The sequence below is a fragment of the Pseudophryne corroboree genome, chromosome 4, assembly GCF_028390025.1.
Source record: "Pseudophryne corroboree isolate aPseCor3 chromosome 4, aPseCor3.hap2, whole genome shotgun sequence".
NCBI lineage: Eukaryota > Metazoa > Chordata > Amphibia > Anura > Myobatrachidae > Pseudophryne > Pseudophryne corroboree.
The window spans coordinates 379,342,157-379,367,795 of record NC_086447.1 but is presented as its reverse complement, the minus strand read 5'-3'; the positions used below and the strand labels follow the sequence as shown (position 1 = coordinate 379,367,795).

At 43.7% G+C, this 25,639-nt stretch overlaps 1 protein-coding gene across 2 annotated transcripts in view; it reads right to left on the bottom strand.

Moving 5' to 3' along the window:
- Positions 1-25,639, bottom strand: part of DLGAP2 (DLG associated protein 2) — an 802,299-nt gene that overhangs the window by 18,844 nt on the left and 757,816 nt on the right. For both annotated transcript variants that reach the window (XM_063916664.1, XM_063916665.1), the window contains one exon: positions 11,104-11,195. In XM_063916664.1, the coding sequence (XP_063772734.1) occupies positions 11,104-11,195 (92 nt within the window). The remainder of the gene's footprint in view (positions 1-11,103; positions 11,196-25,639) is intronic.

Below are 25,639 nucleotides of genomic sequence, written 5' to 3'. Positions count from 1 at the left end.
CTGCTTCCTCAACCTAACCCTAACCATCCCCTAAAAGACATCCCCCCTCCTCAGCCTAACCCTAACCCTCCCCTTAGTTCCTAACCCTAAACCGCAGTATTTACAGGCGGGATTCTGACTGGCAGGATCCCGGTATTCGTATTCTCACTATCTGTCGGGATCCTAACTGCAACCCCTTGTAGGACCTGTTATCTTAGACATTTACCAAATTGAAATATGGGGACAATATTCTCATAGCACCCCCCACCCAATTAAATATTAAAATAAAAAGGCTTCACTAAACTGTGGGAATGCTACTAAAAAATAAATGAAAATAACCGATAATCAAAAGTCTAAAAATGTCAGAGAGATTATATTCCAGATCCGCAGGGTGTAGTGATAAAAATGGACACGGTGACACAGTAATGACTTCCTAGAGGTTAATCACCTGAAGTGACAATTATCTTCCATTCAGGATTAGGCAGATGCCATTAATGAAATTGCTGCGCCTGGTGTTTAAAGGCTTCTGCAACATGCCATTTTGTGAAAACCAGTGTGCTGGCCCTTGCAGCTTAGTTTCCCTAGCTGTCAGAGCATGCTGAGAATCATTGATAAACTATAGAGAGACGCGGGGAAGGTTGTCAGCCGTGTTATAGACATTTTCCTCAAAATTGGCCAACTTCTGACATTCTGGTAATAATGCTTTAAAGGGAATGTAGGAAAAAGTGTGAGACAGCACATCAAAACTAGTTTTTTTAATAGCTCTATTGCAATACACATTGATTTAAAAAAATAAAATAAAAAAATAATTGCAAATGCATAATGCTTTAACTCAGTTGGTCGTATGTGTCATCTACCTTGTGATAGATACCCATTAATATATTTACTCTATAGATGGAAGAGACTTGAGTTGGAGGAAGGGAACTATGGTAGGCATGCCATATAAAAATACAGTAATTAAACTTATTTCTCTAGGAAACTAACCACAGACCATTACCAGGACTCTATTGCTAGTCACATGAATAGGTATGCAGCTGGTTCACCTCGTGGCTCTCTGATGTAATATAGCCTGTCCACATGTGTTAAAACATTACCTCTGTTATATAGCTGTTGTTTGCCAAGTTTCAAATTTTCCTTAGGGTTTGTCTATGAACAACTAGAAACACGTGCGTCTGTCTCACTTACTATCGCAATAGTTACCAAACTTTTTTGAATCACGGCACCCTAGAGTATCAGAATTAATTTCACGGCCAAACGTTTCTTATTGAGAAATTTAGAAAGTAAATTATGTTTATGTCATCCTTAGGTTTAATTGTATGCTAAGGTACAAGATCAAGATTTGCTTCTGTTTGTCCACATATTTTATGATTGACAGCCACCAGCATTGGTTTTTCCTATTATACTGTTCTTAAATAAGTTTAATTAGTCCTGTACCACCAATCCAAGGCACCCCTGCAAGTGCCCCGAGGCACCCCAGGTTCCTAGGCACACAGTTTGAGAACCACTGATCTATTAGTTATTCTGACTTTATCACACCCTATCAACGTCACCTCTGTAGGTAGGCAACACTCAGAACCCAATAATTGAAGGAAGATTATCATGCATTCATTTTGACAGGAGATGTTTTGGAATAAGTAAGTGAGCTGATAGAAAAGGAAAATGAGTCATACGCAGTGTCAATGTTCCAGCAGTTGAGCAATTTTTGTTGCTACTGCTTATGCGCAACCCCAGGCCCGCAACTAGGGGGGGGCTAAGGGGGCATGTGCCCCGGGTGCAGGATTTGAGAGGGCGCAGAGGAGTTAAAAAGTAACAGGTTTTCTTGTGTGTGTGTTTTTTTTTTTACCAGCACTGCTGTGCTGCCCCAGTGAGACAGCAGACAGCTCCTGGGGCAGTTTCTCTGATCCACCTGTCTGCCTGCAGCTGGCTCCAACACTGTGCGGGTGAGCTCCAGTACCTGGGATCTCTCCTATGCTGGCTACTGTCTTAAACTCTCTTCTTTGCCATGCTGCGACTAGCGTGCAGTGCGAGTTGTTAGTGCTGTGTTTTTAAGCAGCCTATGATCCTGGCTGCCTGCCCAGCACCAACCTATAACAAGCTGAGGACACGCTGTTGTGTAGGAATGTAGTATAGTGATGTAGTGCAGTGGATATGAGAATGTAGTGCAGTGATATAGTGCAATGTATGGGGACACACAGGGGGGCATGTAGTGGAACACGCTGCTGGGTGGCGGTCATGTGACGCTAAGGGCATTTCGGGCACATAAAGGAACATTGTCCAACAGTATCCTCTTTTTTCTCTACATTTCCTTTAATATGATTATTTTAGTCTGACAGGGTCTGTTTGATTTAGTGATGTGCACCGGACATTTTTCGGGTTTTGTGTTTTGGTTTTGGATTCGGTTCCGCGGCCGTGTTTTGGATTCGGACGCATTTTGGCAAAACCTCCCTGAAATTTTTTTGTCGGATTCGGGTGTTTTTTACAAAAAAACCCTCAAAAACAGCTTAAATCATAGAATTTGGGGGTCATTTTGATCCCACAGTATTATTAACCTCAATAACCATAATTTCCACTCATTTCTAGTCTATTCTGAACACCTCACATCTCACAATATTATTTTTAGTCCTAAAATTTGCACCAAGGTCGCTGGATGACTAAGCTAAGCGACCCAAGTGGCCGACACAAACACCTGGCCCATCTAGGAGTGGCACTGCAGTGTCAGACAGGATGGCACTTCAAAAAAATAGTCCCCAAACAGCACATGATGCAAAGAAAAAAAGAGGCGCAATGAGGTAGCTGTGTGACTAAGCTAAGCTACCCAAGTGGCCGACACAAACACCTGGCCCATCTAGGAGTGGCACTGCAGTGTCAGACAGGATGGCACTTCAAAAAAATAGTCCCCAAACAGCACATGATGCAAAGAAAAAAAGAGGCGCAATGAGGTAGCTGTGTGACTAAGCTAAGCGACCCAAGTGGCCGACACAAACACCTGGCCCATCTAGGAGTGGCACTGCAGTGTCAGACAGGATGGCACTTCAAAAAAATAGTCCCCAAACAGCACATGATGCAAAGAAAAAAAGAGGCGCAATGAGGTAGCTGTGTGACTAAGCTAAGCGACCCAAGTGGCCGACACAAACACCTGGCCCATCTAGGAGTGGCACTGCAGTGTCAGGCAGGATGGCACTTCAAAAAAATAGTCCCCAAACAGCACATGATGCAAAGAAAAATGAAAGAAAAAAGAGGTGCAAGATGGAATTGTCCTTGGGCCCTCCCACCCACCCACCCTTATGTTGTATAAACAGGACATGCACACTTTAACAAACCCATAATTTCAGCGACAGGGTCTGCCACACAACTGTGACAGAAATGACTGGTTGGTTTGGGCCCCCACCAAAAAAGAAGCAATCAATCTCTCCTTGCACAAACTGGCTCTACAGAGGCAAGATGTCCACCTCCTGCTCATCGTCCGATTCCTCACCCCTTTCACTGTGTACATCCCCCCCCTCACAGATTATTAATTCGTCCCCACTTGAATCCACCATCTCAGGTCCCTGTGTACTTTCTGGAGGCAATTGCTGGTGAATGTCTCCACGGAGGAATTGATTATAATTCATTTTGATGAACATCATCTTTTCCACATTTTATGGAAGTAACCTCGTACGCTGATTGCGGACAAGGTGAGCGGCTGCACTAAACACTCTTTCGGAGTACACACTGGAGGGTGGGCAACTTAGGTAAAATAAAGCCAGTTTCTGCAAGGGCCTCCAAATTGCCTCTTTTTCCTCCCAGTGTACGTACGGACTGTCTGACGTGCCTACTTGGATGCGGTCACTCATATAATCCTCCACCATTCTTTCAATGGTGAGAGAATCATATGCAGTGACAGTAGACGACATGTCAGTAATTGTTGGCAGGTCCTTCAGTCCGGACCAGATGTCAGCATTCGCTCCAGACTGCCCTGCATCACCGCCAGCGGGTGGGCTCGGAATTCTTAGCCTTTTCCTCGCACCCAGTTGCGGGAGAATGTGAAGGAGGAGCTGTTGACGGGTCACGTTCCGCTTGACTTGACAACTTTCTCACCAGCAGGTCTTTGAACCTCTGCAGACTTGTGTCTGCCGGAAAGAGAGATACAACGTAGGTTTTAAATCTAGGCTCGAGCACGGTGGCCAAAATGTAGTGCTCTGATTTCAACAGATTGACCACCCGTGAATCCTGGTTAAGCGAATTAAGGGCTCCATCCACAAGTCCCACATGCCTAGCGGAATCGCTCTGTTTTAGCTCCTCCTTCAATGTCTCCAGCTTCTTCTGCAAAAGCCTGATGAGGGGAATGACCTGACTCAGGCTGGCAGTGTCTGAACTGACTTCACGTGTGGCAAGTTCAAAGGGTTGCAGAACCTTGCTCAACGTTGAAATCATTCTCCACTGCGCTTGAGTCAGGTGCATTCCCCCTCCTTTGCCTATATTGTAGGCAGATGTATAGGCTTGAATGGCCTTTTGCTGCTCCTCCATCCTCTGAAGCATATAGAGGGTTGAATTCCACCTCATTACCACCTCTTGCTTCAGATGATGGCAGGGCAGGTTCAGGACTGTTTGCTGGTGCTCCAGTCTTTGGCACGCGGTTGCTGAATGCCGAAAGTGGCCCGCAATTCTTCGGGCCACCGACAGCATCTCTTGCACGCCCCTGTCGTTTTTTAAATAATTCTGCACCACCAAATTCAATGTATGTGCAAAACATGGGACGTGCTGGAATTTGCCCAGATGTAATACACGCACAATATTGCTGGCATTGTCCGATGTCACAAATCCCCAGGAGAGTCCATTTGGGGTAAGCCATTCTGCGATGATGTTCCTCAGTTTCCGTAAGAGGTTGTCAGCTGTGTGCCTCTTCTGGAAAGCGGTGATACAAAGCGTAGCCTGCCTAGGAACGAGTTGGCATTTGCGAGATGCTGCTACTGGTGCCGCCGCTGCTGTTCTTGCTGCAGGAGGCAATACATCTACCCAGTGGGCTGTCACAGTCATATAGTCCTGAGTCTGCCCTGCTCCACTTGTCCACATGTCCGTGGTTAAGTGGACATTGGGTACAATTGCATTTTTTAGGACACTGGTGACTCTTTTTCTGAGGTCTGTGTACATTTTCGGTATCGCCTGCCTAGAGAAATGGAACCTAGATGGTATTTGGTACCAGGGACACAGTACCTCAATCAAGTCTGTAGTTGCCTGTGAATTAACGGTGGATAACGGAAACACGCTTCTCACCGCCCAGGCTGCCAAGGCCTGAGTTAGCCACTTTGCAGCAGGATGACTGCTGTGATATTTCATCTTCCTCGCAAAGGACTGTTGGACAGTCAATTGCTTACTGGAAGTAGTACAAGTGGTCTTCCAACTTCCCCTCTGGGATGACGATCGACTCCCAGCAGCAACAACAGCAGCGCCAGCAGCAGTAGGTGTTACACTCAAGGATGCATCGGAGGAATCCCAGGCAGGAGAGGACTCGTCAGACTTGACAGTGACATGGCCTGCAGGACTATTGGCTTTCCTGGGTAAGGAGGAAATTGACACTGAGGGAGTTGGTGGTGTGGTTTGCAGGAGCTTGGTTACAAGAGGAAGGGATTTAGTGGTCAGTGGACTGCTTCCGCTGTCATCCAAAGTTTTTGAACTTGTCACTGACTTATGATAAATGCGCTGCAGGTGACGTATAAGGGAGGATGTTCCGAGGTGGTTAACGTCCTTACCCCTACCTATTACAGCTTGACAAAGGCAACACACGGCTTGACACCTGTTGTCCGCATTTGTGTTAAAATAAATCCACACCGAAGAGGTGATTTTTTTTTGTAATTTGACCAGGCATGTCAATGGCCATATTCGTCCCACGGACAACAGGTGTCTCCCCGGGTGCCTGACTTAAACAAACCACCTCACCATCAGAATCCTCCTTGTCAATTTCCTCCTCAGCACCAGCAACACCCATATCCTCATCCTGGTGTACTTCAACAGTGACATCTTCAATTTGACTATCAGGAACTGGACTGCGGGTGCTCCTTCCAGCACTTGCAGGGGGCGTGCAAATGGTGGAAGGCGCCACCTCTTCCCGTCCAGTGTTGGGAAGGTCAGCCATCGCAGCCGACACAATTGGACTCTCCTTGGGGATTTGTGATTTAGAAGAACGCACAGTTCTTTGCTGTGCTTTTGCCAGCTTAAGTCTTTTAATTTTTCTAGCAAGAGGATGAGTGCTTCCATCCTCATGTGAAGCTGAACCACTAGCCATGAACATAGGCCAGGGCCTCAGCCGTTCCTTGCCACTCCATGTCGTAAATGGCATATTGGCAAGTTTACGCTTCTCCTCAGACGCTTTTAATTTTGATTTTTGGGTAATTTTACTGAACTTTTGTGTTTTGGATTTTACATGCTCTCTACTATGACATTGGGCATCGGCCTTGGCAGACGACGTTGATGGCATTTCATTGTCTCGGCCATGACTAGTGGCAGCAGCTTCAGCACGAGGTGGAAGTGGATCTTGATCTTTCCCTATTTTACCCTCCACATTTTTGTTCTCCATTTTTTAATGTGTGGAATTATATGCCAGTATCAATAGCAATGGCCTACTACTATATATACTGCGCACAACTGAAATGCACCACAGGTATGGATGAATAGCATACTTGACGACACAGAGGTAGGTAGAGCAGTGGCCTACTGTACCGTACTGCTATATATTATATACTGGTAGTCAGCAAACTGTGCAAAACTGAAATGCACCACAGGTATGGATGGATAGTATACTTGACGACACAGAGGTAGGTAGAGCAGTGGCCTACTGTACCGTACTGCTATATATTATATACTGGTGGTCAGCAAACTGTGCAAAACTGAAATGCACCACAGGTATGAATGGATAGTATACTTGACGACACAGAGGTAGGTAGAGCAGTGGCCTACTGTACCGTACTGCTATATATTATATACTGGTGGTCAGCAAACTGTGCAAAACTGAAATGCACCACAGGTATGGATGGATAGTATACTTGACGACACAGAGGTAGGTAGAGCAGTGGCCTACTGTACCGTACTGCTATATATTATATACTGGTGGTCAGCAAACTGTGCAAAACTGAAATGCACCACAGGTATGGATGGATAGTATACTTGACGACACAGAGATAGGTAGAGCAGTGGCCTACTGTACCGTACTGCTATATATTATATACTGGTGGTCAGCAAACTGTGCAAAACTGAAATGCACCACAGGTATGGATGGATAGTATACTTGACGACACAGAGGTAGGTAGAGCAGTGGCCTACTCTACCGTACTGCTATATATTATATACTAGTGGTCAGCAAACTGTGCAAAACTGAAATGCACCACAGGTATGGATGGATAGTATACTTGACGACACAGTGGTAGGTAGAGCAGTGGCCTACTGTACCGTACTGCTATATATTATATACTGGTGGTCAGCAAACTGTGCAAAACTGAAATGCACCACAGGTATGGATGGATAGTATACTTGACGACACAGAGGTAGGTAGAGCAGTGGCCTTCTGTACCGTACTCCTATATATTATATACTGGTGGTCAGCAAAATTATGCACTGTACTCCTACTATATACTACAATGCAGCACAGATATGGAGCGTTTTTCAGGCAGAGAACGTATAATACTGGTGGTCACTGGTCAGCAAAACTCTGCACTGTACTCCTCCTATATAATACTGCTGGTCCCCAGTCCCCACAATAAAGCAGTGTGAGCACAGAAATATGCAGCACACTGAGCACAGATATGGAGCGTTTTTCAGGCAGAGAACGTATAATACTGGTGGTCACTGATCAGCAAAACTCTGCACTGTACTCCTCCTATATAATACTGCTGGTCCCCAGTCCCCACAATAAAGCAGTGTGTGCACAGATATATGCAGCACACTGAGCACAGATATGGAGCGTTTTTCAGGCAGAGAACGTATAATACTGGTGGTCACTGGTCAGCAAAACTCTGCACTGTACTCCTCCTATATAATACTGCTGGTCCCCAGTCCCCACAATAAAGCAGTGTGAGCACAGATATATGCAGCACACAGAGCACAGATATGGAGCCTTTTTCAGGCAGAGAACGTATAATACTGGTGGTCACTGGTCAGCAAAACTCTGCACTGTACTCCTCCTATATAATACTGCTGGTCCCTAGTCCCCACAATAAAGCAGTGTGAGCACAGATATATGCAGCACACTGAGCACAGATATGGAGCATTTTTCAGGCAGAGAACATATAATACTGGTGGTCACTGGTCAGCAAAACTCTGCACTGTACTCCTCCTATATAATACTGCTGGTCCCCAGTCCCCACAATAAAGCAGTGTGAGCACAGATATATGCGGCACACTGAGCACAGATATGGAGCGTTTTTCAGGCAGAGAACGTATAATACTGGTAGTCACTGGTCAGCAAAACTCTGCACTGTACTCCTCCTATAATACTGCTGGTCCCCAGAATAAAGATATTTGCAGCCCCCTGAAAGTTCTGAAACAAAGTGAGAGGACTCCAGCCACGTCCTCTCACTATCATTTCCAATGCACGAGTGAAAAATGGCGGCGACGCGCGGCTCCTTATATAGAATCCGAATCTCGCGAGAATTCGACAGCGGGATGATGACGTTCAGGCGCGCTCGGGTTAACCGAGCAATACTGGAGTATCCGAGTATGCCTCGGACCCGTGTAAAATGGGTGAAGTTCGGGGGGGTTCGGATTCCGAGGAACCGAACCCGCTCATCACTAGTTTGATTCCAGTTTTTGGTTGTTGTTTTTTTTTTGGGGCGGCGCACGTTAGATTACCGCCTTGCCCCGGGTGATGAAAATCCTAGTCCAGATGTATATGGCAAACCGCAGGGGTACGCAGGAACAAACGGGAACTGGAGAAGGTGGCAGGGAGCTCGCGGCCAGATAGTATACTGAGGCCGTGGAGACGGAATAACAGCAGGACACTAGGAGAGACACAGGAGGTAGCGGTACACGGACGGACTGGGGTGCAGACACTTGGAGACAAGGTAACAGTGGTTGGCAGACTAAGTTCGTCAGCAAGACGGTGAGGCTGGAATTCAATGCAGGAGCAAGGCAAAAACCCACTGGACAGATGAACTGAGACCAGAGAGGAACCAGAGAGCAGAACACCATATGGAGTAGCTATAACTGGCAGGGCTGACAAGGCTTGAAAGATTAATAAGGCTGTTGGGAGCCAATGGGGGCAGAGAGTGCGGCCAGGCCCCCCTATTAATTAAACTAATGACAGCTGCTGCTATGCACATCCTAGCACAGGGCGGCACAGTCAGCAGCAGCCTGCAATCTCTGGGACCACCCGTTGCTCAGCAACCGCCAAGTACGCCGGGCGGAAACGTCCCCTGGTTACCATGGATGCGGCGGCCAGGAAATTATGTCTCGGACATAGCAGAGCCAGACGTCACTGAGTCTCGGGCTGCAGTGGCAGCTCGTGACAGCCAATAGTGTGACCAAGGTTGGAGTGTTTGCAAGCTCCATCACAATTGCATAGACCATGGAGCCTGAAAGTGGGTGTCTCAGTGCTTCTACACTATATTGCATGGTGGAGCACAAAGGGAAGGCTGGGATTAGCATTTGCATGTTTTCACAAATACTATTGAGAGAGGGGTTGAGAGCTTACCAACCATCTCTGACTCAGTAAATACTACAAGCAGGCTTAGTAAAGGCCCTTACAGAAGTCAGCAAGAGGCTTGCAACAAGAATATCATTATACATTAATTTCATACTTTTAGTATTAGACAAATCCAATGAGAATAATAAATAATAATAATATGTGATTAGTATGTGTTTAATTTCTTAGTTTTTCTTTTATTCATTACAATAATAGCACTACTAAGAAGTAACAGAACACATAAATACGTCTTTGTTTTCCAATAAATGTCCACCAATTTCCACCCAAACATGTTAATGATCATCAATTACCTACCATAATGATTTTGTGCATAGCTGCTCTTCCATCATATTAAAATGGTAAGTGAACAGACTGGAAAAATACAAACCATGTGAAACTTATAACAATATTGGGTCTGATTCATGTGGGCAGAGTAGCAGCCAGGGCAACCATCAGGAAGAGGGACTGCGGGGACTGCAGTCCTGGGCCCTTACAGAGTTCCTACTGCCAATACCTGGAGAGCTGCACCATGCTGCGCAACAACAGTGAGCTGATGTGCAGGGAGGACTTTTTAAAACCAGCCTTTCCTATATATCAGCTCTCTGTAAAACATTCCTGCATTCCCGCTCCACCTGTATGTAACGCCACAAGGTGTGACATCACATAGTGGTGGAGTGGTGCAGCAGAATATTTTTCTTGGGGATGGGGACCCTGTCTCCTTTGTCAGTCCCAGGCCTCACAATTTCTGATGGCAGCCCTGGTAGTGGCTCATACAGCAAAGTACCGATGTTCAGTACTTTGCCCATGCACGAATCTGTACTGCACATGTGCAGTGCGGGTCTGCGATATCGGTCTCACTACTGCATCAGACTGCCAGTGGGGAGGGGGCGGAGACGGCCTCCGTTTTTTCAAACTGCTTCTCTTGCCATTGTTACAGGGGAGGGATGAGGCCAGGTTCTCCGTCAGAGGATGAAGATTTCCTGGCCTCTAGGTTAGACTTGCAACATGGGTCCAACAGCCAACCGATGGTACTTGGGAAAATCTGATACTGGGTCCTTGGATACAGTTCGGATCAATAAAATAGCAGGTGGCGTGATGGCTCCTGCTGCATTACCATGTTAGTGCTATCACTGCTGCTTTATGTAAGGTGCAGCAATAGCAAATCCAACCACATCTGAATCAGGTCCATAGTGTAAATGTCATTGTATTGTAGGTAGTTTTATTAATTAAACCAAGTGTTTCACAAAAAGTATAGTGGGTCATGATATGTAATTAATTAATGAATTAACATATCTGGAAAATAGGCAATGAAATGAAGGCTAAAAGAGGTGGTGTAACACAAAAAATGAAACTAGTTCTCAAAAAATTAATCTTTAAAAAACTCAATAAGTCTAAAAGTACAGAGTGGTTAAGTATAGGTAAAACCAAGAACATTATCATCTGTGGTTTACAGCATTGCAATGGTCACTTACCAGATTTTGCTGACAAAGCCAATAGAATTGCTGAAACTTCTGAGACATAAGTAATTGGGCACTTCCAACTGCGCTTCGGATCTTACCTAGATCTGAACAAAACAAGAGAACATTAAGAGAATGTCAAGAAAATAATGAATAATTAAAATTTCTAATTTTACACCGAGACCCGCAATAGATTATAAATGTGCAAACTAAGTGGTTGCTTCCAATCATGGGGAGCTGAACCCCAAAAACATAAGAGAAAAAAAAAAGAAATTCAAAGCACTAATTGGTTTCGCCTTCCCAATAAAATGTACTACAATCCACACATGAAAACATCCAGCACCAGTATTAGACAATAATGGAACTATATTTCCGGACCAGATGTAGAGCACATCTAGAACAGCCACCTGTAGAAGACACGAGTATAAACCACTAATTGGAATCAAAACAGAAGACCTACAGTAGTCACTGTCAGCAGCAATTACTGTTAGTAAAGCCAGCCTTGTTAGTAATTTAATAGCATAGATTCTCCCACAGACTTCCCTATATATTGTCAGGTGACATGCTGTGTGTCACAGACTGTAAATCAACATCAGAAAGCAGGCGGTTTGCATGATGGAGATTGCAGGTAATGATAACCTCTCCCCAGGAGTAGATCTAATACATGCTATCTGCTACATTGCCAGCTGACTGCCATTATGTGTAGAAGGGGTGTGGATCATAGGGTCAACAGTAACTAGGTTGACAGTAATTAAGTCAACCACTATTGGTCGACAGTGACTAGTTCGACACCTGCAATAAGTCGACACGGTCATTAGGTTGACATGAACAAGGTCGTATCTCCAACTGTCTCTCTGCTACTTCTTCCTGGATGTCCCAGCGCTTTCTTAAACTTAACATGTCTAAGACCGAGCTGATCATCTTCCTCCCTCCCGCATAACCTCCCCTCCTACAATCTTATTATCTATTGATGGCACTACTATCTCCTCTAGCCCCCAAGTGCGCTGTCTTGGAGTAATCCTTGACTCCTCCCTCTCCGAAAAAACCACACACTCAGCACCTCTCACAAACCTGCCATTTTCATCTAAAAAATATTTCCAGGATCAGACCCTTTCTCACCCAGGATGCTACTAAGACTCTTTTCCACTCACTGTTCATCTCCAGACTGGACTACTGTAATCTCCTCCTGACTGGCATTCCTGACAAATACCTCTCTCCACTCCAATCTATCCTCAATGCTGCTGCCCGGCTCATCTTCCTCACCAAACGCACTACTTCCACCTCCCCTCTCTTACTAGACCTTCACTGGCTCCCCTTCCCTTTCAGAATCCATTTCAAGCTTCTCACACTCGTTTACAAAGCCATCCCACTCCTCTCCCATCTACATCTCTGACCTTATCTCCCTTTACACTCCCACCCGTCCTCTTCGCTCTGCTAATGCACAGCGACTCTCCTGCCTACGGATTACTTCCTCCCACTCCTACCTCCAAGATTTTTCACGTGCTGCACCACTTCTCTGGAATTCACTACCTCTCCCCCTCAGACTCTCCACCTCTCTACAAAACTTCAAACGGGCTAAGACCCACTTCTTCACCAAACCCAGCCAAGTCTCATCCTAACCCTCTGTTCTACGCTCTCTATGTACCCCATCTGTGTCACCCCTGTCTGTCTACCCCTCCCCTTTAGAATGTAAGCTCTCACGAGCAGGGCCCTCTTCCCTCATGTGCTTATCCTTTGTCTTACTTTAATAATATTCAACTGTACCACATCCAGCAGTCTTCTGCCACCTGATACTTATTCCAGTGTCATCTGCTGATGTAACTATGTTTATTTACCCTGTACTTGTCCTATACTGTCATCAACTGTAAGTTGCTGTTTTCCTGTTTGATTATTTGTTTATGTACTCTGTAATTGTGCGCTGCGGAACCCTTGTGGCGCCATATAAATAAAGGATAATAATAATAATAATAATAATAATAATAACATGAGTATTTGGGGGGAAAAATTGTGCCGTTTTCTTTGTAAAGTGACCGGGAACCCCAATTAGGGCACCCTATCCCCTCGTAAGGCTCGCTTCACTCGCCATACTTCGGGCAAGGTGCCTCACTCCGCTACAGCTGCACTCGGCACAGGTTACTATTACCAATTGTAGTCCACGTGGATCGTAAAGTATTAAAAAGTTTTACAAAATGAAAAACAGTGAAAAACTCATGTCGACCTTTTCCATGTCGACTTTGTGACCATGTTGACCTATAGACCATGTCGACCTAATGCATGTAGAACAATAGTGGTCGACTTATTGAGTGTCGACCTACGTGCAGTCGACCTACAGACCGGATCCCGTGTAGAAGGGCTTATATGCATGCAACAGTCTATATGCTGGTAAGAGGACTGTAGATGCCGCTTAAACTGTTCAAAGTAATCCAAGGCTCAAATACCACCAAGTGCTGGGCATAAGCCTTATAAGGAATTACAATTTCCACAATAGCGTTTCTCTGCCAGTCAGGTGCAGTTTCATCAGAGAAAACTATTACATTTTATTGTCATTTGTACATTGTAGTAAATGGGTGTAGTATGGTATGCCGGCGACCAGGCTCCCGGCTACCAGCATACCGGCACCAGGAACCCGACCGCCGGCATACCGACAGCGTGGCGAGCGCAAATAAGCCCCTTGCGGGCTCGCTGCGCTCACCACGCTGCGGGCACGGTGGTGCGTTACGCGCACCATGCTATTTATTCTCCTTCCAGGGGGGTCGTGGACCCCCACGAGGGAGAAAATCTGTCGGTATGCCGGCTGTCAGGATTACGGCGCCGGTATACTGTGGGCCGGGATCCCGACAGTCGGCAACCTGAAGACCACCCGTAGTAAATATTATTGGTTAAACCAATCAGCTTTTTCAATTCCTTTATTTTTTAGTATAAAAATTAAACTGATCCATAGCTTGTGATAACAAATGCTTTGCTAGCGGTTTAACCAGGCCTTAGTAATTTGTGATTTGTTTCTAGGCTTCATATTTTAAGTGTATGTGTGGTCCTTGGTTGACAAAGGGACTGCACAGTAAGTTTGCAGAGGAGCATGAGGAGGCAATAGTGGTCATTCCGAGTTGATCAGTCGCTAGCAGTTTCTAGCAGCCGTGCAAACGCTATCCCGCCGCCCACTGGTAGTGTATTTTAGCTTAGCAGAAGTGCGAACGGTTGTATTGCAGAGTGCCTGCAAACATTTTTTGTGTGGTTTCAGAATAGCTCAAAACTTACTCAGCACTTACGATTACTTCAGACTATTCAGTTCCAGATTTGACGTCACACACCCACGTTTTCCCTGGCACGCCTGAGTTTTTCCAAACACTCCCTGAAAACGGTCAGTTGCCACCCAGAAACGCCCACTTCATGTCAATCACTCTGCGGCAACCAGTGCGACTAAAATGCATCGCTAGACCCTGTGCAAAACGTCATCGTTCGTTGCGCCCGTACGTCGCGCGTGCGCATTGCGCTGCATACGCAGAATTGCCGTTTTTTAGCCTGATCGCTGCACTGTGAACAAATGGAGCTAGCGATCAACTCGGAATGACGCCCATTATCAGAGTACTATTATGAAGCACATATACACAGAGCCCAAACTCTGCATTTGAATATGTCCGGCTAGTCAGGCTGGTGAGAAGACATCACAATCCAATTGCAAACTAATCTATTACATGTACTGTTGAAAGTACTGTGAGCCCTGCAAATATTACACTTACTAGAAAGATGGGAATATGGGAATTTGGGAGTTGGTATGAATCCTTTGAGAACTGACTGTTACCCTATGTTAATCAGGCAAGCTGCACCATAGGCAAATATAGGAAAGAAGCTGGACAGTTTTCATTCAATAAAAAATGACAATTCTATTGTATTTTAAATGTTTCAGTTTAATAAATAATACCTTATTGTGCATGTGTACAGACAGTGAGAACTGCATGTTATATATAGAACAAGAGCATGGTAGGGCATTATCAGAGCAAAGTCTCATAGGGACAAATCTTTAAACCATGCAATTTTACCCTGGCACTTAACTATCAACCTAGCTAGAGATCACATATCAACATTGTTACTTTCATCAGGTAGATTGACAGACGAGCAAAAGATTATTGCCGCAAATGGTTGAAAATATCTGCTCTTTAATTTTACAAGGAGCTACATTATCTTAAAGGAGGCTAATGATAAACTGACCCAATTGATTAGCATAAAATATGCAAATTGAACAAACTTTTACTCTGTCTGTACTCTTACATCAATATGCATACATACTTGCGCCTCCTTATTCTTGGCGGTGGCAAGTGGTATGCAAATTCAGACTGAGACGATATCTCCGCAAAGAGATGCATATACACTTGTCAGCAGTTGTATTCATTGTAGGTGCCTGGGGCAAAGCCACACTGATGATGGTCACCAGCACTAGGTAGCCATTTCTGATTAGATAATGGCAGATTGACCTCTGACAGTGCTTGCTTCATCAGTTGTGCCTTTATTACTGTATAGGACTTTGTGGGGATAATTTAAGCCATGGATTATGCTTATTGTATGTTATTGATATGTAGTTACAGTATAACACTTTTTAAAGATACTGGGGCTGATTCTAAGTTGGGAACAATGCATAAAACAAGTCATCAAAAGTACTGTAGCCAGCATTTACCCTGCATGCAAAATAACATAAATGTATTTGCAGCCCTTGCATTGCAACATGGTTTGTCCAGGTGCAAAGCTACCCCTTTCTTTCTCTTGCTCCTTACTCAGATTCAAACCCACAGATTCAGAGCCATCTACCCTTAGTATGCTTTACATACTGTAATTATGTTAACTGCACACTGTAATTATGTATCTATGTGAATGTATATACTGTATTCGTACTATGAATCCTGTTGTCAATTTTATCCCCTTGTAAAACGCTACGCAGTCCTTGTGGTGCCTTAGAAACAAAATATAATAATAATACCACTTCTGATAAAACCATATATGACCTAAGATGAGAATAGGAAACAGCAGTGAGCATCCATCTAAATGTCTGAAGTACTATTAGACAGAATATAAAATAGAAAGCTACTGTATGTGTTTGAGTATTAAAAAGAATGCCTATACAGTATACTGTACTTGTCCTAAAGCATTATTTTCCGCTGGACCAATAACTTTTCCCTGTCCTATTTTAATCTCTGTTAAATAAATTGATTTCAGATAGGCTCATTCAACCCAGTTTGGTGGCACTGACCCAAAATATATGTGTATTAGGCGTAATTCTCTTAATTGTTTGCATTTCAATGCTCAACCTTCCTGAATGCTTTCTTTTACCCATATGTATCCTCGGTTTACCCAAAACATAACCAAACTGATGTCTGACGCCTAGAAAGACCCCACAAACCTGGGAACATGGCTCATAGGGTATCTGGATGGTAGATAGACAGTACATAGACAGTCAATACCAGATGGTCGACAGTCAATATGTCGACAGTTAAATGGAAATGCAAATAACGACAAAGAGATGTATATCGCCAGACGGAAGGAGGCCAAGTAGGTGATCAAGCAAGCAGGCAGAAGCTAAGGAGAAAATGGCCCAGTCAGTAGATAAAAAGGGCAAAACTTTTTTTAAGTATATAAGTGAAAAGAGAAAATCAAATGGAGGAACAATACAACTTAAGACAGAGAGTGAGAATTTGGTGGAGCGAGACAACTCAATAGCAGGTCATCTAAATAATTTTTTTTGCTCAGTATTCACTACCAAAGTAGAGGGGAAGGGGCCACAGATAAGTTGCAAGGAAATATGAAAGTACATTTACAGGGGGGAAGGTCCTAACAGATCTCTCAAAACTGAAATCAACGGGACTATCCAAGGATACTAAAAGAGCTTAAAGAGGTGCTGATAGCACCATAATCAGAATTATTCAACAAGTCACTAGCCACAGGTGCAATTCCAGACCATATGTAATACCACTGCACAAAAGTGGAAGCAAGGAAGAATTAACTACAGACCAGTGAGCCTTACATCAATAGTAAGAAAAGTAATGGAAACACTATTAAAAAAAAAAAAGAGTTGTGGAATATCTTAAATCAAACCACTTAAAGAATCATAAACAGCATGACATTCACAGACATATTGGATGTGCATACCTGCCGATCCACTAGCAATATATCACCCAGTGTGTACCCAGCTTAAAGCTTCATTTTTTGTTATAGCGACAAACTATATATCTGCAGTTTATCGGCCCTGCATCCTAGCCGATGCCTATATATTTGTGCATCTGCATGTGTGTATGGGCGATCTGCATGTGTGTTCTCCCGATATTACATATAACGGGCTTCACGGACTACCAAAACTGACATCACAGCTGGGTGAGCAAATTGAAATGCTTGCCTACTTGTGAAGTCTAGCCTGACATATCGAGCTACCGATTGGTGAGTGTGTATAGCTTACCTAATCGGCTGCTCTGTGGGTGCCATGGCCAGTTGGTCACTGTGTCTTTGTAGTCTGCACCCAGCCTTATGGGTCCCCTAATACAGCATTTAACTTATCAGTTTATTGGCAGGAATAAGGTTTGGCTGCAGACTGAAACCATATTGATGTAATGGGTGTGGTATGTTAGGTAGGTTAGACTTAGGTCGACTGTGTGTAGGTCGACCACTATTGGTTGACAGTAAGTACAGTGGGGCAAAAAAGTATTTGGACAGCCACTGGTTGTGCAAGTTGACCCACTTAAAAAGATGAGAGAGGTCTGTAATTTCCATCATAGGTACACTTCAACTGTGAGAGACAGAATCTGGGGGAAAAAAACTAGGAAATCACATTGTATGATTTTTAAACAATTTATTTGTATATTCTTGTGGAAAATAAATATTTGGACAATCAAAAAGTTTAACTTAATACTTTGTAATAAAACCTCGGTTGGCAATTACAGAGGTCAGATGTTTCCTGTAGTTCTTGACCAGGTTTGCACACACTGTAGCAGGTATTTTGGCCCACTCTTCCATGCAGATCTTCTCTAGATCTGTCATGTTTTGGGGCTGTCACCGGGCGTCACGGACTTTCAACTCCCTCCACAGATTTTCTATTGGGTTGAGGTCTGGACACTGGCTAGGTCACTCCAGGACCTTGAAATGCTCCTTACAGAGCCACTCCTTAGTTGCCCGGGCGGTGTGTTTGGGGTCATAGTCATGCTGGAAGACCCAGCCACGTTCCATCTTCAATGCTCTTACTGAGGGAAGGAGGTTTTTGCCCAAAATCTCACGATACATGGACCCATTCATCCTCTCCTTAATACGGATCAGTCGTCCTGTCCCCTTTGCAGAAAAGCAGTCCCAAAGCATGATGTTTCTACCCCCATTCTTCACAGTGGGTATGGTGTTCTTGGGATGCCATTCATCTTTCTTCTCCCTCCAAACACGGCGAGTGGAGTTTATACAAAAAAGTTCGATTTAGCTCTCATCTGACCACATTACATTCTCCCAATCCTCCTCTGGATCATCCAGATGGTCACTGGCAAACTATAGACGGGCCTGGACATGTGCTGGCTTTAGCAGGGGGACCTTTCGGGCGCTGCAGGATTTCAATCCATGACGACGTAGTGTTACTAATGGTAACGTTTGTGACTGTGGTCCAAGCTCTCTTGAGGTCATTGACCAGGTCCCCCCTGTGTAGTTCTGGGCTGATTCCTCACCGTTCTCAAGATCATTGATACCCCACGAGGAGAGATCTTGCATGGAGCCCCAGGTCAAGGGAGATTGTCAGTGATCTTGTATTTCTTAAATTTTTTAATAATTGCGCCAACAGTTGATCTCTTCTCACCAAGCTGCTTGCCTATTGTTGAATAGCTCATCCCAACCTTTGTGCAGCTCTACAATTTTGTCCCTGGTGTCCTTAGACAGCTCTCTGGTCTTGGCCATGGTGGAGAGGTAGCAGTCTGACTGTTTGAGGGTGTGGACAGGTGTCTTTTATACAGATAACCAGTTCAAACAGGTGCCATTAATACAGGTAACGAGTGGAGGATAGAAGAGCTTCTTAAAGAAGAAGTAACAGGTCTGTGAGAGCCAGAAATCTTGCTGCTTGGTAGGTGTCCAAATATTTATTTTCCACAAGAATATACAAGAAAATTGTTTAGAAATCATACAATGTGATTTCCTGTTAGTTTGTTTTTTCAGATTCTGTCTCTCAAAGTTGAAGTGTACCTATGATGGAAATTACAGACCTCTCTAATCTTTTTAATTGGGTCAACTTGCACATTCGGTGGCTGTCCACATACTTTTTTGCCCCACTGTATGTCGACATGAGTTTTTTTTTACTTTTTTTGGTGTTGTTTTCACCGTACAGTGACTGGGAGCCCCAATTAGTGCACCATGTCCCCTTACATGGCTCGCTTTGCTCGCCATGCTTCGGGCATGGTGCCTCGCTCCACTGCCGCTGCGCTCGGCACAGGTTACCATTCCCAATCATAGTCCACGTGGATCATGAAGTATGAAAAAAGAAAAAAAATTGAAAAACTCATATCGACCTTTTGTCATGTTGACCTAGAACATGTCGACCTAGAGTCCCTGTCGACCTAGAAACCATGTCGACCTACTTACTGTCGACCAGTAGTGGTCAACCTATACAGTGTCGACCTAAGTCTTTTCGACCTAAATACCGGATCCCCATGTAACAATGTAAAAAAAAACACCTGTCTACAGTTTCTGTTAACGAGTAAAGGAGAGCGGTGTGTGAGTTCTCTGCTTTCTTTCGGACCTTACTTTATACATGTCAGGTGAAATCTCCAGCACACATAGAGGGATAAATGTAATAGTCTCACGATACAGATATCAGCTAGTTTCTGACGAGTCTCCCCAGTACATTAAAGGGAGTGTCATTTAGAAGGCACCTAATTTTGCCTTTTAAATGATTGCCCCTTTGAAACATCGGGAGAGTCGTCAGAAACTTGCCGATGCCTGTATCGCGCTGATTATTACATTTACCACATGGACTGAAATAACTTTAATGTAAATGATTACCTTCCCCTAGATGGCGGCATGCACGTTAATAATATATTTCAAAAATTACTATTAATTAGGGACCAAACTAAAACCGAACAAAACAGGATTTATTTTCAAAAATATATGTACTTTATAATTTATTTATTTTTTAATTGAAAATACAGATGACTAATGACAACTTTAAGATTCATCAGTAGCAGAAAATGAATTGATGTCTAGCTTAGGGCAATGGTTTCAATCAGTGCGTTATCTTTTTAAAAAAAATGCTATTTTATCTTTTTCACTTTATAATGGATATTGATTTGTTCCCTGGTGCACGAAATAGTGTTCTCGAGCACTGTTCAGACTGAGAACTACTGATAGAATGTTATGCTTTGCCAAACAAAACACTCCAATTGTATTTTCTCCCCTTAGAAGACACATTTAGTTCTGGTATTAATTTCTTGTATTTTGATAATGTTTTTCTTGTATGTAAATGAGTCTAGAGACAGAGCATGTTTTGTTTCTAATGTTAGCATACCATCGTGTAGTATTACAAATGTTGGGCTGCTCTACTATGTGCATACAGTATATGTGAATGCATCTTGCTCTTTCCACATGCAGTTACTATGGGAAGACTACGGTACTTACTTGCAATGGGTTGGGTACGACATTTCGGTGCTCACCATTCCGACTGTGAGCGGAATCCCGACACTCAAAACTCTGACCCTACCTCTATTCCACTCCTCTTATAGCCTAACCATAACTGTCCCCTCCCGCAGCCTAATCTTAAAGCTGACCATACAGTAGGTCGACGCCATATATGAATACATGATTTTGACACCTCATACGATGCATCGTGTACACATCGTGCATGTTTTGGGTACGATTACGATCTATTTGCAGACTCACGCGTCGAATGTCGCATCCTCTGATCATATATGCAGCCCATATTATCTGTTGTAATCGTATGCACATTGTACCATGTTTTATGCACATACGATGCAACGTATGATTCGGAGTGGCATTTCCAAGGATGTTTTTTTTTCTTGTGAGGCACATGATCGATCATTTAACAGCGGGTCGTTGGCACATTGTGTGCCACTTGTGTGTCCGAGACTGCCAGGGAGCTGCCAGGGAGTTCAAGGGAAATCGTGATACGACTCGCATCGGATGCAGATTGTCCTGATGTATGGCCAGCATAACCCTCATCCTAGTGCCTAACCCTAAACCTAAAAATAACCCTAACCTCAATACTTACCATCGAGATCCTTCCAGATTTTCACCGCCGGGATCCAGCTGCCGGGATCCTGACCGCTGGATGGTGAGCACCGGCATATTGACTATATCCCCTTCCAATGACGTCAAAGCACTGCTCAAAAAAACATTTCAAACACACTTGCATATGAAATGTGTTTTTACTCTCATCTTTACGCAATTTTTACCCACATTATTATGCACTAGTAGTGGGAAAGTGGCCTAATTACTGTACCCAGTAACCTAAAGGATGTCCAGGGTGGGCCACACTACCTGAGAACCCAACTACTAGTTCCAGACTGTGCACTCATATTATACATAGTTACTCTATTCTCTATTATTGGATCAATTACATGGTGTCTAATGGCTAGCAAGCCTCTGTGGGGACTGAGTACGCCCTCTGTGGTAACTGGCCACACCACATAAGCATAGGCTCCTAACACTGCATTCCCTTGCTGTCCCTTCATGCCCCAGTCTGACACTGGTGATGTCTACCAGAAGACACATTTTATTGAAAGTGTTCCACATCTGGTCAGGTAAGAGGAGATAGATAAGTACATTGTTGTACTATCCAGGGTATGAAAATTATGCATAATCTTATAGTAAACTCCACTGTGGTTCCACAGGGAAAGATGGTGCATTGTGAATTTGTACTACAGTGTATTATGTATAGAAAAGAATTGAGGTTGGGAACGCCCCTTAAGGTATGTGATAACTAATTTTGTTCCAGGTGTTACTGTTAATCTGGCAGGGGTGTTCATATTCATTTTCTATAATCTGGTAACTCCGGGTTACTTTAAATTGAAGAGTTTCCGATTATTTTGAAGTTATTTCAGTTTATTTAGTAGGCTTTTCACATGAACTAAATAATAAGGGTAGTGTTTTAGTTTTTATGTTTTTTATTGTGCCCTACATTGGGAATGATTCATATTAATTTTCAGTGGTGTCATGTTAAAGGGTAACTCTACAGAAAAAAGAAGGAATAAATAGTTTTGGGGTACAAATGAGGGTACTCCCATCTCTCTATGTTATACGGTGTGGAGACTTAAATTCCCTCACAAAAATTTCTTCAGTATATATATTTTTTTAACAGCATCGTTGTTAGGGCACTTGTGCACACCAATAGCAACTCCTGCATCTACTGTACCCCCAGCTGCAGGCATGTGCCCAAAGGTCTTCCAGAGCAGTGAGTAAGGTACATTTGTTTAGGGGGGATGGGGTGAACCCTCTCACAATGGATGACGAGTTCAATTTGCCGTCTGCAGTTTAACTGTATATGCAGACGAGTGGGACTCAATGGTGGTCATTCCGAGTTGTTCGCTCGCTGCTATTTTTAGCAGAATTGCTGATAGGCTAAAATCCGTCAGTTCTGCGCATGCGTATGCACAGCAGGGCGCACGCGCTAAGCAATTTTACACAAAACTATGCTATTTTACTCACGGGCGAACAAAGCTTTTCAATCGCTCTGCTGATCGTAGTGTGATTGACAGGAAGTGGGTGTTTCTGGGTGGAAACTGGCCGTTTTCAGGGAGTGTGCTAAAAAACACAGGCATGCTAGGTAAAAACACAGGAGTGGCTGGAGAAACGGAGGAGTGGCTGGCTGAACACAGGGCATATTTGTGACGTCAAACCAGGAACTAAACGGACTGAGGTGATCGCAATCTAGGAGTAGGTCTGGAGCTACTCAGAAACTGCAAGGAAATACTTAATAGCAGAATTGCTAATCTTTCATTAGCAATTCTGCTATGCTAAGATACACTCCCAGAGGGCGGCGGCTTTGCGTTTGCATTTCTGCTAAAAGTAGCTAGCGAGCGAACAACTCGGAATGAGGGCCATTGTCCACAGGGAAACATTTAATGAAGCTGTGGGCAAATAACACGATTTAGGTATGTTCATGGGTGCACATTACTTCTTTATGCAGTATATCATTTCACGTTTAAGTTCATTTTTTTATATATATATATATATATATATATATATAAACAATAGAACTCTGCTTGCTACATGTAATTCATATTATAAATTTCTTATACTATTGCTATGGCAACCGGTATAGAAATCAGGGGCATGCTGAGCCAGGAGGAAGTGGTTGCAACTGACCACCACCATTACCACTGGTTGTTTTAATTTTAGTGCTTTGTGACTGCCAGCTGCACCCTGCATGCAGTGGTGAATTTCCCATTAGGTACTTGAAGCATGTGCCTAGGGTAGCCACTTGTTGGGGGGACGGCACTTAATTTTGAAGTGTAAGTCTGAATTTACTAGTGACTTTAAAGTATTTCCACACAACCACACCGTACGCCATCTTGTGTGGACGGGTGAGACATGCACATGCTGCCGCTGTAGCTCTCCTGTGTAGCAAATATACATATAAAATTAAAACTAAAATGAAAAGTTACAGCTTATGGCTTGTTTTATTATTATTATACTAAACTGGCAATCATCAAATGAGGGGTTATAATTAAACAATCAAGTTAATAAAATTGTACGGAGGGGGAAGCTATTATATTTCTGCCTAGGAGTGCCCTGACACCTAAATCCGACCCCGCCTGGTGGGCAGGGTGGCGGGCAGATAATGCCCTGTGGACTCCCCCATTATGTTACAAACACAATCAGAGCAGCTGAGCAGCATCTCATGCATAGTTCCTGGCGCCAGGCCAATCATAGTGCTTCATACATACTGATTGCTGCAAAAGGGGGCAAGTCATTTATTGGGTGGCCCTATAGATCCGAGGCCTGATTTATTGAAGGAGGAGGTGCTGAGGGGGAGTGGACTGAAGATTTGGGGTATAGTTTTTAAATGACATGGGGGAGGGCAGATTTGGGATATGGTTTTTTCTAATTATGACTTTATTTATAAAGAGAAAGGCAGGAAGCAAACAGAATCGGTGAACAACAATGAACCTTCAATAAACGTCGAAACTAAGAAACACAGTCAATAAAATACAAACTTTGTGCTTCTAAATTTTTACTTAACCAGCAGAGAAAAAGGAGAACAGGAAGCAGCAGAAAACAGCAAGAATAATGGAGTTGGCAGGGTCATATCAGTGGTATGATGTTTAATGAGAAGAAGGCAGATTTTCGGTATGGTTTTTAATGAGAGGTGTGTGTCTGGGGTAACATTTTCAATGAGGGAGGTGGAGGCAACTCTGGGGTATGATATTTAATGATGGCAGTGGAGCTATGAGTTCTGCTATGAACTTCAATGAAGGAGAATTGTAGTTTTTAATAAAGTTTGAGGCTTAGTATAATTCTAATGCGGGGGAGGGGGGTGGAATCAGATCTGCGATATCATTTTAATGATGGAGGATAGGGGCAGATTTGGGGCCTGATTTCAAACAATGAGGAGTCAGCTCTCATGTCTGATTTATTGTGTTACACAGCTTTTTAATAAAGGAGGTCGGAGATTTGGGGTCTAGTTTTAAATATAGGGGTATATCCCCTGGGGTAGGGGTGGTAGGGTACATCTTGGGACCGAGGGAGGTAGGGCGGGTGGTGTACGTCCACAAGTATGAAATGGGCACATAGACACCCACTTTTCTGGGCATGTGCAAACTACTGTAGCATAGTACTCAGTGCATTAGTCTGTACAATTTATAGCTACTTACTACACAAACTGAACTGATTTTTGCGTCCAACACAGCCCAAAGCAACTATACTCTGTGTGTTCAGGTGATGTGACAAGTACTACGTTCAGCGTGTATGTATCCTTGTGCTCTCTATAATCTTATCTGATGATTTATAGCCAACTCAGCTCACAATTCTGGGCAAACAAAAAATAAATTGCCCATTAACAGCCTTGTGTAAGTAAATCCAACAAAATGGTAATGCGAAAGAACCATGAAGCAGATTGATGAAGCTATTCTCTGGGGTGTGTAATTATCTCAGTTAATAGCTTCGTGTACATTTTTGAACCACAGATGTGACAACTCTATATAATGTGTTTTTTGTATTGAAGCTGAGCAGGCTTGGCAGCAAAGGCACGCAGCTTCCAGTGTGACAAATGTGTATCATTTTATTGCTATCCTCTTATGTTACATGACTAACAAAGATATGTATTGGGTCTGTACATAAGCTCATGCACAGTAAACATTTAGAAGACTGTGAGGTCTAGATGGACATTGCATGGTCTCCGTTCTAGCTAAACACCATTCAGAGATGGTGTTATGTTTTGAACAACTACTTTATTTGCCAGATTATTATGCTCTTACCTGTGATCTGTGCTGTTTGCTGCTATCTTCTGTCATTCCCAACTCAACCAGCTTGATGTTGCCTTCTCCTCTACCTGTATCCTATTCAAGGGCAAATTCAGGATTTCTAGAGGGGGACT